The sequence below is a fragment of the Procambarus clarkii genome, chromosome 42 (genome assembly GCF_040958095.1).
Source record: "Procambarus clarkii isolate CNS0578487 chromosome 42, FALCON_Pclarkii_2.0, whole genome shotgun sequence".
Classification (NCBI taxonomy): Eukaryota; Metazoa; Arthropoda; class Malacostraca; order Decapoda; family Cambaridae; genus Procambarus; species Procambarus clarkii.
The window spans coordinates 11,591,368-11,606,708 of record NC_091191.1 but is presented as its reverse complement, the minus strand read 5'-3'; the positions used below and the strand labels follow the sequence as shown (position 1 = coordinate 11,606,708).

The 15,341-nt window shown below is 38.8% G+C and overlaps 1 protein-coding gene across 1 annotated transcript; it reads left to right on the top strand.

The window, feature by feature from the left end:
- Window positions 1-7,193: 7,193 nt before the first annotated feature.
- Window positions 7,194-8,144, top strand: LOC123770374 (sperm acrosomal protein FSA-ACR.1-like). The gene has a single exon (XM_045762213.2). It carries the CDS (start codon window positions 7,194-7,196, stop codon window positions 8,142-8,144), a length of 951 nt encoding a protein of 316 aa, XP_045618169.2.
- The last annotated feature ends 7,197 nt before the right edge of the window (window positions 8,145-15,341 follow it).

The following is a 15,341-nucleotide window of genomic DNA, read 5'->3' as shown; positions in this document are numbered from 1 at the left end:
GTAACTCTAAAGTTTTGAAGACCAAGTCTTAGTACCACAGCACAGTACTGTATTCCCAAGACAATGAAGTAGTATTCAGTAATTTCTTAATTGTGCATAGACCCAGAAGTATATTACAAGATGTAGGTCTTCCAGTAAATTTGTTCAACTAATTTATTATTCTGTTCATATGGTACTCTTTGCTCATCCCATTTGTATTTAAAGAAATTTTTTTGGCACAATAATTCTTTGAACATGCATTACTGGTAAGCCTTTTATAGGAAGAGTGACAGCAACTGTATATAACAACAAATTTATTTATCTTTTGAGCATAAATGATCTAATTTACATAAGGTTTGTAATACTGTACTGTATCCCAGACAGCTTTTATTTTAGCAATGAACTGTAAGTTTTCCTCAATTTTATCTGTATTCAAGAATTTATAAAAATAGATATATCACTTATTTGAAATGGTATCTAAAAATCCTCCTTTCTGTACAAAAAACGAAATAAAAATTATAAAATTCTTTTACAATCTACAGAAGAGAGTACATAAAAGGCAGAATTTGAATGCCTCAAAGGAAAGGTAATGTACAGTAAATATTATTTAATACAAATTATATATATATGCTATACAACAAAACCATTTTATTAGAAATATGCTTATAAATTTACTTGAATAATTTTTAAATCAACTCCAAAGTACATATTTGAATTTAAGAATGTTATATTAAACTTCTTTGCTATATTCAGAATTTGTATGATGGTATTTAATTACAAAAATTTATATAGAACATTAGCATCTGTAAGTTTGCCCTGTAACTATATGATTTAATTTTTGGTGCAACCCAAGAGTTGCATTTGCTTTGCTAAACACTATTTTCTGTCATTTATTTTTCAAACATTATACAGTAATTATTAAATGCACACCACTGCAAATACAAGATTGCAACATGAAATGGAACACAACTACAAATGTAGAGGATTCCTAAGGGAATTGGAATAGAATAACTCATAATTACATTTGTGCTCCTATGCAGATGTATAAGGTAAAGGTTGGGGAGATGGCCACATGTATGAGGTGAAGGTTGGGGAGATGACCACATGTATGAGGTGAAGGTTGGGGAGATGACCACATGTATGAGGTGAAGGTTGGGGAGATGACCACATGTATGAGGTGAAGGTTGGGGAGATGACCACATGTATGAGGTGAAGGTTGGGGAGATGACCACATGTATGAGGTGAAGGTTGGTAAGATGAGCACATGTATGAGGTGAAGGTTGGGGAGATGAGCACATGTATGAGGTGAAGGTTGGGGAGATGAGCACATGTATGAGGTGAAGGTTGGGGAGATGAGCACATGTATGAGGTGAAGGTTGGGGAGATGAGCACATGTATGAGGTGAAGGTTGGGGAGATGAGCACATGTATGAGGTGAAGGTTGGAGAGATGAGCACATGTATGAGGTGAAGATTTTGAAGATGAGCACATGTATGAGGTGAAGGTTGGTAAGGTGAGCACATGTATGAGGTGAAGGTTGGTAAGATGAGCACATGTATGAGGTGAAGGTTGGTAAGATGAGCACATGTATGAGGTGAAGGTTGGAGAGATGAGCACATGAGGTGAAGATTTTGAAGATGAGCACATGTATGAGGTGAAGGTTGGGAAGATGAGCACATGTATGAGGTGAAGATTGAGAAGATGAGCACATGTATGAGGTGAAGATTGAGAAGATGAGCACATGTATGAGGTGAAGGTTGGTAAGGTGAGCACATGTATGAGGTGAAGGTTGGTAAGATGAGCACATGTATGAGGTGAAGGTTGGTAAGATGAGCACATGTATGAGGTGAAGGTTGGGGAGATGAGCACATGTATGAGGTGAAGATTTTGAAGATGAGTACATGTATGAGGTGAAGGTTGGGAATCTTCCATATGTATGAGGTGAAGGTTGGTAAGATGAGCACATGTATGAGGTGAAGGTTGGGGAGATGAGCACATGTACGAGGTGAAGGTTGGGGAGATGAGCACATGTATGAGGTGAAGATTTTGAAGATGAGCACATGTATGAGGTGAAGGTTGGGAAGATGACTACATGTATGAGGTGAAGGTTGGGAAGATGAGCAGATGTACGACTTGCAAGGCACAGAAACAAGAATGATGGAATAAGAGGGTAAACTAAATGCTAAAACATATACAAGTAATATCTTGGATCAAATGCCAACATTCAAAATGAGTTGTGAGCAACAATGATGTTGTGACACACGAGGCTTGCAGAAGGCAGCAAAATGGATGGAACAGGACAATGTACATAACCAATTTATCAAAAGGGGTACGTCAAGAAAATGAAAATTTAAAATTTGTCAACGCATATCATTAACATCAAATACTTATATTAATCTGAAGATCATTACAACATTTATTTTAGATTAGTAATTTTTAATGAAATACATAACATTGGAATTTCCTGCTAAATTTTGAAGATATACCAAATTACAACACTGGTCAAGCTACACCATTTATTTTCAGGAACTAGTGTGACATTTTTTACAGCAACCACAAACCAATAAATTATGACTCAAATCTTCATAATAACAAGATAAAACTTTAAAATCTCTCTAATCTGATAGTAAATTATTATTATTAGCAGCTTGGCTACTACAGGTATTTTCATTATTATTATTATTATTATTAATATTATTATTATTATTACTGTATTATTTTATAAGACTAAAATAATATCAGTTTTCATCTTGCCTTAACCCAAGTGGCAACACAGTGAATAATCTCCCAAGACCCAACAAAAGACTCCGAAGTTTCAAGAAGGAGTTTCAAGAACAATGTCTTTGAAAAACAGATTCAGTAATTCAACAAATTTGCAATTGAGTAACATTATTTATTAAAAATATTTTACATGCATCAACACAAAGTAAACTCCCACGTATTAAAAAACATTATTTTGATAGGATATCAAATATTAATTTCCCTTTTCTACTGAAAATCAAATAGAATGCATGTCTGGCAACACATCTATAGAAGGCACACTAGTTCAGATGTACGTTGCAATATACAAAAGAAAAATCTAGTGTTCTTGAATTTAAAAGGTTCTGCAATGCCCTGTCTAAATTCATCATTTCACTCGCCATCTGTGATGAAGATCAAGTGAACTTGCCTCAGGAAATTGTGCGCTACTGTCCACAAGTGGCTAAAAAATGAGCGAACACACGCGATGCAGTCGAGAAAATACAAATGCTTAAAAAAAATCTCACAAGTAGTGTTCATATCATGACAATAACACATTTACTAGCCTTGATTATACTAAACCTCTTAATGTGAGCATTATTACTTACCAATGCTGATCAAACAAATCTAGTTAAACACCACACATTTTCAAAAGGAAAATTATCACACGTTGACAGAACAGAGTTTTTGTGATAAATACTGTACTAAAATTACTGAAAAGAACTGCTGAAATATACAGCCAAATGTTTAACTAGCATTATTGATTAAATATGATGGATCCCATTTATACATGTAGCATTTAATTGCTGCACTGTGCTAAAGCCCCCCAATGTACCCACAAGAGTTTTATAACTTAACTGTGTCCAAAATAGTAGCCTGATTGATATGTGCACCACCAATCAACTGACCCTGGTTATTACAATTATATCTAACCAAAATATATTTAACTGCATTTTCTCTACTTTTCACAATTAATTTAAATAAATTTCTTTCAGTTCCTAACAAATTCAATGCATTTGTTGACCAAACCACACACTAGAAAGTGAAGGGACGACGACGTTTCACAATCGACCTGAGAATGGTCCAGGACGGACCAAAACGTCGTCCTCCATTCACTTTCTAGTGTGTAGTTTGGTCAACATAATTCAGCCACATTATTGTGACTCCTTGTCCTCAATGCATTTGTGACCTACTATATTGACTCAAAATTGTATGACGTACAAAAAAAAAATGATATGATGTCCATACTATAAGTAGTATGTACTTAAAAAGTACATACTACTACAGTAGAATGTACTTTAGACATACTAATTATGTCTAACGTCGTATTTAAATTTCCTTTACCTCTACATCCACACATCAACATAACCAACTTGATATGGCATAATAAATTAGTTCTGGTAATAAAGATTTTGTCACAGCAAAATTTCGGGATTTATTTACGATGCTATGTGTAGTTTTTTCAAGCATTATATATGACCAGCCACCTTCAGTTTAAAAAACTACAACTACTGATTCAAATGTTTGCCAATTTCCTATGTGAATGATGCAGCATCTACTGGCAATAAGAATTATATATACTGTGTGTGTGTGTGTGTGTGTGTGTGTGTGTGTGTGTGTGTGTGTGTGTGTGTGTGTGTGTGTGTGTGTGTGTGTGTGTGTGTGTGTGTGTGTGTGTGTGTGTGTGTGTGTGTGTGTGTGTGTGTGTGTGTGTGTGTGTGTGTGTGTGTGTGTGTGTGTATATATATATATATATATATGTCGTACCTAGTAGCCAGAACGCACTTCTCAGCCTACTATACAAGGCCCAATTTGCCTAATAAGCTAAGTTTTCATGAATTAATTGTTTTTCGACTACCTAACCTACCTAACCTAACCTAACCTAACTTTTTCGGCTACCTAACCTAACCTAACCTATAAAAATAGGTTAGGTTAGGTTAGGTAGGGTTGGTTAGGTTCGGTCATATATCTACGTTAATTTTAACTCCAATAAAAAAAAATTGACCTCATACATAATGAAATGGGTAGCTTTATCATTTCATAAGAACAAAAATTAGAGAAAATATATTAATTCAGGAAAACTTGGCTTATTAGGCAAATCGGGCCTTGCATAGTAGGCCGAGAAGTGCGTTCTGGCTACTAGGTACGACATTATATTATATTATATATATATATATATATATATATATATATATATATATATATATATATATATATATATATATATATATATATATCACAATTATTGATTAAGCATGCAGATGATGAGGGACAATAATGTGGTTGAAGATATGATGACCAAAACACACACCAGAAGATGAAGAAACGACAACGTTTTGGTCTGTCATGAACCTTTATCAAATTGTACGATTAAAATGGTCCATGATGAACCGAAATGTTGTCATTTCTTCACCTTCTGGTGTGTGGTTTGATCATTGATTTAGCATGTAAATAGATAGTAAAATTAAACAATCATAATTAAGAAATATAAAAGAATCATAATATTCTGGGCATGTGAGAGCTACCTTGTTCCCATTTAGATTAGTGGTGGCTGTATAACAAGTAGGAATCGGAATATTTACCATCACAAGTTATGCTTCCCCATTTGGAGCAAACAATTTTTACAGCTGCCTCATTTCAAAATAATTACTTTAAAGACCATATTTCCAAAACACACTAAAAATAACCAATGCCACTTGCATATAAATCATAATATACCAACTACCATACCACTCAGTCAAAACACCAACATGTTACTGCTTATGACTTTTGGGTGAAGATTACTCTCTCTTTTTTTGCTTCCTTCATCAAAGGTTTCTTTGTATGACGAGCAATTAACCTGATGAATGTATCATCTTGTGTAAAATAGGTGGATGCCATCTTAGTAAAGGGGGCGTCTGGTTATTATAATGAAAGTTATTCAATGTCAACCAATATTATTTTTCTAGTTGTATATGAAAAGTGCTTAAATTGTCCCAAGTTTCAGTACTGCAGCGTAAATAGAAAGGGAGTTTTTTTTTTTTTTTTTTTTTTTTTGAACGTTTTTTACACATTTTCAAGTCCACACTTCAGAACACACGTTTCAGATAAAATTATTCTGTGACACTTTTCTGACACATTAGCATATAATAAAGGATTTGGGGATTTAGAATTTCCAAAACATCTTTAGTTTTCCTAATACAAATGTTCAAAGTTCCCCAAAATTTTGTTGCAAATATGGCATGTTTATTGCTATTATAAAATCAATAAATGAACTTAGAGAAAAATGAAAGCCCCCCAATGTAGAGACATGCCCTCCACATATACTGTGTAAGTTTTATGTAAATTGAACAAAAAAAGAATGAGTTTTGTAAACGTTTGTGTCAATTGAAAAAAAAACAGAAATGAATAAAGTCTAAGGTTCTAAAATCTGTGGCTGGGGTTGACATCAACCAATTTTCTCCAAAATTGGCATCCTTACAGATAGGCTTACGTACAGTCAGGTGTTTAAGTTTGATGCAAATCGCCCCAAAAAAAAAGAAAAAAAAAATATTTAAAAAAAAAAAAAGAAAAAAAATCCTTTTTTTTTTTCCTTAAAATTTTTTTCCAATTAAACTAATAATAATATTTGTTTAATATATGCTATTGTGATAGCAAAGAGTTGTAGTTATGATTTCAGTTGACACTTTTGATTGATAATCGATTTTGACCATTTTTGCATAATTTTCACAACTACTTCAATATTTTTTTTCTCCCTTCCTATTTATGCTACAATGCTGAAACTTGGACCAGATGAAACACTTTTCATATAGAACTTGTCAAAAAAGTTTGATTGAAATCGAATGAGTTTTCATTTTTGCATTTTTGGACCCAGATGCCAACCAGACGCCCCCTTAAAGGTACTGTTTAATGCAAAAGCTGCTCTCAACTTTGGAATTTCTCTAGGATATACTGTCTTAATTTATTAATAAAACATAATATCTCAGTATAATTTCAGTGATAATGGAATGAAATTAACAAGTCTCAAAAACTTTATCTAGCAGAAATGGACACCGAATCAAAGATGATGGTTCCCTGCATGAAAACAAGATTTATTTGGATATATAAACTGCACTGCACAATCTACAATCAATTTTAGTAATAAAATCTCAAGTCTAGTTAAGTGGAGCAATAACATTTATAAAATACCACCCACAGTATTTAATACAGCACTGAAATATTGTCAGGTAAATGTATGAATGAATATAAATAAAAATGGTATAAAGTATATCTCCCATTCTGGCCTAATAAAGAGTTATTAGTTGCAAGGGTATCTGCAACTTCCTGAATGTAGGATTAAAGAAATATGTCTAAAAATGATCAAATGAGGCAAATAGAATCACGGCAGGTGTGCTGGCTGATGCTTCCAATTAGAGTTTAAAAATAGGAGAGACAAGAAAATGATGGTAGCTACTAGAAATAAAGTTTTACCTATTGGTCATTATATTACACCATTCAATGGGTGACGTGCCATCCGTGGAGGAGGCAGAGGGTGATGTGCCATCTGTGGAGGTGGCAGAGGGTGATGTGCCATCTGTGGAGGTGGCAGAGGGTGATGTGCCATCTGTGGAGGTGGCAGAGGGTGATGTGCCATCTGTGGAGGTGGCAGGGGGTGATGTGCCATCTGTGGAGGTGGTAGAGAGTGACATGCCATCCGTGGAGAAGGCAGGGGGTGATGTGCCATCTGTGGAGGTGGCAGAGGGTGATGTGCCATCTGTGGAGGTGGCAAAGGGTGATGTGCCATCTGTGGAGGTGGCAGAGGGTGATGTGCCATCTGTGGAGGTGGCAGGGGGTGATGTGCCATCTGTGGAGGTGGCAGAGAGTGACATGCCATCCGTGGAGGTGGCAGGGGGTGATGTGCCATCTGTGGAGGTGGCAGAGGGTGATGTGCCATCTGTGGAGGTGGCAGGGGGTGATGTGCCATCTGTGGAGGTGGCAGAGAGTGACATGCCATCCGTGGAGGTGGCAGAGGGTGACGTGCCATCCGTGGAGGTGGCAGAGGGTGATGTGCCATCTGTGGAGGTGGCAGAGGGTGATGTGCCATCTGTGGAGGTAGCAGGGGGTGATGTGCCATCCGTGGAGGTGGCAGGGGGTGATGTGCCATCCGTGGAGGTGGCAGAGGGTGATGTGCCATCTGTGGAGGTGGCAGAGGGTGATGTGCCATCTGTGGAGGTGGCAGAGGGTGATGTGCCATCCGTGGAGGTGGCAGAGGGTGACATGCCATCCGTGGAGGTGGCAGGGGGTGATGTGCCATCTGTGGAGGTGGCAGAGGGTGATGTGCCATCTGTGGAGGTGGCAGAGGGTGATGTGCCATCTGTGGAGGTGGCAGAGGGTGATGTGCCATCCGTGGAGGCAGGGGGGGTGATGTGCCATCCGTGGAGGTGGCAGGGGGTGATGTGCCATCCGTAGAGGTGGCAGGGGGGTGATGTGCCATCCGTGGAGGTGGCAGAGGGTGATGTGCCATCTGTGGAGGTGGCAGAGGGTGATGTGCCATCTGTGGAGGTGGCAGAGGGTGATGTGCCATCTGTGGAGGTGGCAGAGGGTGATGTGCCATCCGTGGAGGCAGGGGGGTGATGTGCCATCCGTGGAGGTGGCAGGGGGTGATGTGCCATCCGTGGAGGTGGCAGGGGGGTGATGTGCCATCCATGGAGGTGGCACGGGGTGATGTGCCATCCGTGGAGGTGGCAGGGGGTGATGTGCCAGGTGTGGAGGTGGCAGGGGGTGATGTGCCAGGTGTGGAGGAGGCAGGGGGTGATGTGCCAGGTGTGGAGGAGGCAGGGGGTGATGTGCCAGGTGTGGAGGAGGCAGGGGGTGATGTGCCAGGTGTGGAGGAGGCAGGGGGTGATGTGCCAGGTGTGGAGGAGGCAGGGGGTGATGTGCCAGGTGTGGAGGAGGCAGGGGGTGATGTGCCAGGTGTGGAGGAGGCAGGGGGTGATGTGCCAGGTGTGGAGGAGGCAGGGGGTGATGTGCCAGGTGTGGAGGAGGCAGGGGGTGATGTGCCAGGTGTGGAGGAGGCAGGGGGTGATGTGCCAGGTGTGGAGGAGGCAGGGGGTGATGTGCCAGGTGTGGAGGAGGCAGGGGGTGATGTGCCAGGTGTGGAGGAGGCAGGGGGTGATGTGCCAGGTGTGGAGGAGGTAGGGGGGACATTAGGCTTTGTATAGTGGAACAAACGGCCATTTAACTTTATTCCATTTGTTTGGCAGAAATCACAGCCTAGGGAGCCGGCGGCTGAGCGGACAGAACACTGGACACGTGATCCTGTGGTCCCGGGTTCGATCCCGGGCGCCAACGAGAAACAATGGGCAGAGTTTCTTTCAAACTGATGCCCCTGTTATCAAGCAGTAAATACGTAGCTGGGAGTTAGTCAGCTGTCACGGGCTGCTTCCTGGGGATGGAGGCCTGGTCGAGGACCGTGCCGAGGGGACACTAAGCCCCAAAATCATCTCAAGATCTCAAGAAGATAGAAGTCCTTATGATGCACCTCAAAAAAAAAAAAAAAAGCATTAGAAAATGCTGTTTTCAGTATAAAGAAAAGTACCATCTGTGGGATGAACACTTCTTTCAGTGCACCTGACATTAATGCTCCTAATTACAGCCTGGACAAATCTGTATTTACAATGACTATCACAGAAATGATAACCAGGACTTAAATAATTCCTTTCCAGTATTACAATATTCTACCACACTAAACATTTAAATATATAAAATATCAACAGCTGGGGTAAGATCATCAATGAGTAAAGAAGTTGTATTCACTTTCTAAAACTGACTTTGGTATTTTGGCAAGTGTTTGATGACCTTTATAAACTCAAATAAATGGTAGCTAAAAAAAAGTGGCAATGCAGAATCTGTCAAATTTGCACACAATGTATTTCCCAATTTTAACTTCTAACCAAGGAAAAGAAAATTTATTTAAATTAATCTTTATCTTAAATATTGGTTTATGGCTTCAATTTTCAAATTAAAATGTATAATGAGCATATTTACAAAAGAACAAACATGACTGCTTAAAGCGTGACAAAATAAAATATGGGTGTGATTTAAAAAAATGGGATTTTTTTTTTGATTCTGACATAGCTGACATATGTTACAATTGACAAATATTTGATAAAAATGACAAAATGCCAATAAAACATAATAAGCTATGCAATATAAGACAATAATAAAAATTGCACCATTCATCCATGTTTTAAATATCTTTCTTTTCACAAAGTTTCAGAAAGAAACTATCACTTGAACCACATAAAATAGCACAACAGCAGTAATGATAACCTGAACTAATCAGGGAAAATATATTACTTGCATTTCATTTTTATCAAGAAAGGAATTAATGCAGATACGAAACAAGTCGACACGCTCCCAGCTTATACATTTGTAGACGTGCGTACGCTGGGTGTAGGCCAAGGCAGACACTCATGGTGATACACCTTGGCTATCTACTTTGCAAGTTTGCAATATTTTGTAAATGTCATAACTGATATGATATAGGTTAATAAACATACATTCACACACATTATATTAGAACTATTTGCTAGGATATGTAATTATGTAAACAAAAACTACAACAAAGGGTTTATCTTTTCAACAAAAGTGTACACAAAATTTAGTTTCACACAGTGATATGACCTAAGATGGCTGCAAGTAAAGTTGCTATAAAATCTAATCACAACTTTATCTAGTAGTACCTGAATTCAAGTTTTAAATACCTACATTTGAACCAAATATTGTTAACTTGCTCATCTATTAATCCCAAAGTAACTTATCTTGGAAACAGGACAGTTCCAATTTTGTGAAAAATATGCTCTTAACATCCAAAGCCACAGATAATTAGTTGGGAATGAAGGCCTGGTCACAGACCGGGCTGTGGGAACCTTGACCCTTGGAATCACCGCAAGGTAAGGTATTAGGCTCGGATTAAAAGCCTGCAATTTTTATTGCAACAAGTCACTACAATCATTAAAGAACTATATTTAGTGTTGTGTGCTCTTGGTATGCATAGATATACAGTAAAATAGGACTGACTTGCATCGTTTCTTTACATTTAATACAAGAGCAACACTGGAATACATACTCATGAAACATTGGTACAGGGAGTGCATTATTCAACTGGTGTCTCCTGACGTCTTACTTCATTGAGGAAGACCAATATTTCATAACACTAATAACTTTAGTCTTTATAACAACACTTCAAAATAAATGTTAGCTCTTATTACAATAGAAGAGAGATTTTGGCTTGAAACTTATTGTAATAAAATTAAACATAAATTGTCAACTAGTACTGTAGTAATTCCTCAGGTAAAAAGATTGTTGACCATGCCAAGGGTAAAAGATGCTAAACTATTTCTAGTAACCACAGTGGAACTAAGGTGAGAACATGGTCTCACTCATTATTTGAAAAAAAGCAAAGTTACCTTCTCACCATCAGCCTATTTTGAGACTTGACATGAGACCAGCTTAGGCCACAGCTAGGTAACATTAGCCCATCCCCAACTTAAGAAATGGATGCATTCTAAATAAGCATCCATAAGTCTGCTGTTCATAACCTGGAACCAGGTTTCCCTTAGTCGCAATGCTATAAAAGGGGGGAGGCATTTTTGGATCACCAAAAATGGACGTATAAACCAAATTTGTTTCTTATAACATGGCTTTTTATTTACCTTTAAATGATTGAATTGTCCTGCTTGTTTGATTTGACACTTTTTGAAGAGCGATGAGGTATAATTACTATGGGAGGAGGCAGTAAAAGTTGATAAATGGCACTGGAGAACCACTAACATGCTTCCTCTTATGATCAGCCATTATTGAGGCACTTTTTCTCGATAAACAACTAAAAAAGTGCATTAGTAGCACTCTTCAAAATGTTGGGACTTATAAATAGGGTCATACAGCAGGACGAAAGGCTAAAATGGGACGAGAAGCTAAAATGGGATGAGGGGCTAAAATTGGACGAGGGGCTAAAATGGGCCAGTCATAAATTTTGTGACTTGCCCGAGACCAGTCACAAAATCAGATCATCCTAAGTCAGATGTTCATAAATCAGGGACCTCCCTATAGTATGTAATTAACAGTCTGCACGTATCTCAAGATTAATTTTGTGACAATCAAAAAGTGCTACAAAACACACTACACAAATGTAAATGTACAAAATGTTTCCAGTTACCTATTGCAAACAAATGTTTTCGTACCATCAAAAATATTTCAGAATTGCACAGCACTTGGAAATAAGTGTCAGTGCAATTATATTTCTTCTTAATGCTAATTCTACTTGTAGAACAGATTGAGACGCAAGTAACTGGAAAACCACATCTTTTCACATGAGGCCTAAATTTAATTGCAATGTATTCTTAAACTTTTTTTAATCTTCTGCTTTATTTAATAAGCTAATTTATTGTTAATTCATCTTGCAGCAGACAAAAACATAAAACAATTGTAAAATTTCTTCGTTAAATTAACCTGTCCTCCTGAATAGACATTGCATTTTGACATGTAAATCTCCAACAGCCAAAATCTATGTTATAAATCATGGTGGCTTGCAAAAAGGATAAGCTGTTCCGTTTTCTATTCATGGAGCCTCCTCAGGTTAGGTTCAGATAATTTAGTGCATTATTTTTGTGATGTGACAACTCGAGAGGATAAGCTGATTAAACAGCTACAGAGTAGTTTTGCTCAACAAAATATCAATCATGCATATGATAAAGTTATGAGTCAAACCACATTTACATACAAAATGCAAGTTTCATATTAGCATGAACAATATACTGTATGAAGAATAAAACCATGATTGAAGTCATTTGTAAATATCAAGAAAAACATTATAACAGGCTTTTCTTGGAAACCTATTATTCCTTTTCTTAAGTTTGGCATTACAAGGAAATGGCACACAGAGAAACTTCTGATAAAAAGTCAGCTTTAAATGCCTAGAAAACAACGTGGATGTTTATCTGGCCTAACACTGTATCAATGGACACTCAATGGTTTCTAAACAATAAAAAATATAAACAGGCCTCTACACTGTAAATTAACAATTCATACAAAAAATAAAAAGCTGTATTAATGTACTGGTATCACAAGAGTGCATGCCATAAATTTGTATCAGAAGCTCAAGACATGACCAGTGAACAGAGACAGCTACATGCCTAGTTTGAGACCTGGTTTGTAATAGTAATATCTTTACTACTTTACTTCGAAAGTCAGTATGTTTGTCTTTTAGCTAAATGTTAATAATTAAAATTGCATAAATTACCTTCAGATACATCAGATAACAGGTACTCCTACTTCTGAACAATGATATATTTCAGTTTCAATTCATTTATACATTCAAACATAATAAGATATATATACTCTCTCTCACTCACTCACTCTCACTCACTCTCACTCACTCTCTCTCACTCTCACTCACTCTCACTCTCACTCACTCACTCTCACTCACTCACTCTCACTCACTCACTCTCACTCACTCACTCTCACTCACTCACTCTCACTCACTCACTCACTCTCACTCACTCACTCTCACTCACTCACTCTCACTCACTCACTCTCACTCACTCACTCTCACTCACTCACTCTCACTCACTCACTCTCACTCACTCTCACTCACTCACTCTCACTCACTCACTCTCACTCACTCACTCTCACTCACTCACTCTCACTCACTCACTCTCACTCACTCACTCTCACTCACTCACTCTCACTCACTCACTCTCACTCACTCACTCTCACTCACTCACTCTCACTCACTCACTCTCACTCACTCACTCTCACTCACTCACTCTCACTCACTCACTCTCACTCACTCACTCTCACTCACTCACTCTCACTCACTCACTCTCACTCACTCACTCTCACTCACTCACTCTCACTCACTCACTCTCACTCACTCACTCTCACTCACTCTCACTCACTCACTCTCACTCACTCACTCTCACTCACTCACTCTCACTCACTCACTCTCACTCACTCACTCTCACTCACTCACTCTCACTCACTCACTCTCACTCACTCTCACTCACTCACTCTCACTCACTCTCACTCACTCTCACTCACTCTCACTCACTCTCACTCACTCTCACTCACTCTCACTCACTCTCACTCACTCTCACTCACTCTCACTCACTCTCACTCACTCTCACTCACTCTCACTCACTCTCACTCACTCTCACTCACTCTCACTCACTCTCACTCACTCTCACTCACTCTCACTCACTCTCACTCACTCTCACTCACTCTCACTCACTCTCACTCACTCTCACTCACTCTCACTCACTCTCACTCACTCTCACTCACTCTCACTCACTCTCACTCACTCTCACTCACTCTCACTCACTCTCACTCACTCTCACTCACTCTCACTCACTCTCACTCACTCTCACTCACTCTCACTCACTCTCACTCACTCTCACTCACTCTCACTCTCACTCACTCTCACTCACTCTCACTCTCACTCACTCTCACTCACTCTCACTCACTCTCACTCACTCTCACTCACTCTCACTCACTCTCACTCACTCTCACTCACTCTCACTCACTCTCACTCACTCTCACTCACTCTCACTCACTCTCACTCACTCTCACTCACTCTCACTCACTCTCACTCACTCTCACTCACTCTCACTCACTCTCACTCACTCTCACTCACTCTCACTCACTCTCACTCACTCTCACTCACTCTCACTCTCACTCGTAACTACGTACTCACCTAGTCGTGTTTGCGGGGGTTGAGCTCTGGCTCTTTGGTCCCGTCAACCAACAGGTGTACAGATTCCTGAGCCTATTGGGCTCTATCATATCTACACTTGAAACTGTGTATGGAGTCAGCCTCCACCACATCACTTCCTAATGCATTCCATTTGTCAACCACTCTGACACTAAAAAAGTTCTTTCTAATATCTCTGTGGCTCATTTGGGCGCTCAGTTTCCACCTGTGTTCCCTTGTGCATGTGCCCCTTGTGTTAAATAGCCTGTCATTTACATGCACGTGTATGCGTGCATGTGTGTGCGCGCGCGTGTGTGTGTGTGTGTGTTTGTGTGTGTTTCAGGAACCTGTACGCCAGTTGATTGACAGATGAGAGGCAGGACCAAAGAGCCAGAGCTCAAACCCCACAAACACAACTAGGTGAGTACAACTAGGTGAGACACACACAGAAACACACACAGTAAAACAAACACAAACACACACAGTAAAACAAACACAAACACACACAGTAAAACAAATAAAGTTCCCTTTGCTGATGACATTCGATAATGCTATTTTATGACAATATGCATTTTACTTTCATTTTTTTATATAAATTAATTTCATCTTGTATCACTGATCATGTACTGTATTAATATCACATTCAATTGCACAGAACAAATATTAAACACTAGAAACACAGGAATAGCAGTTACAAAGCTCCATTAGGTACACTGTATTCTACATTAATTTCTAGTGAATTTGAATACTATAAGTCACTTAGCAAACAATTTACATCCAGAAAAGCGCATCAAGCCATATCAACAACACTTAATGATTACACCAACTTAACATGTAAAGCCCTTGTTCTTGACACAGTAGCATCATATATCAGTAACTGGTTAAGATGTAATACCTATTAATAATGCCCATCA

Bases quoted from the DNA above. Each gene is read 5' to 3' on its own strand.
- LOC123770374 (XM_045762213.2), top strand. From the start codon at position 7,194: ATGGGTGACGTGCCATCCGTGGAGGAGGCAGAGGGTGATGTGCCATCT.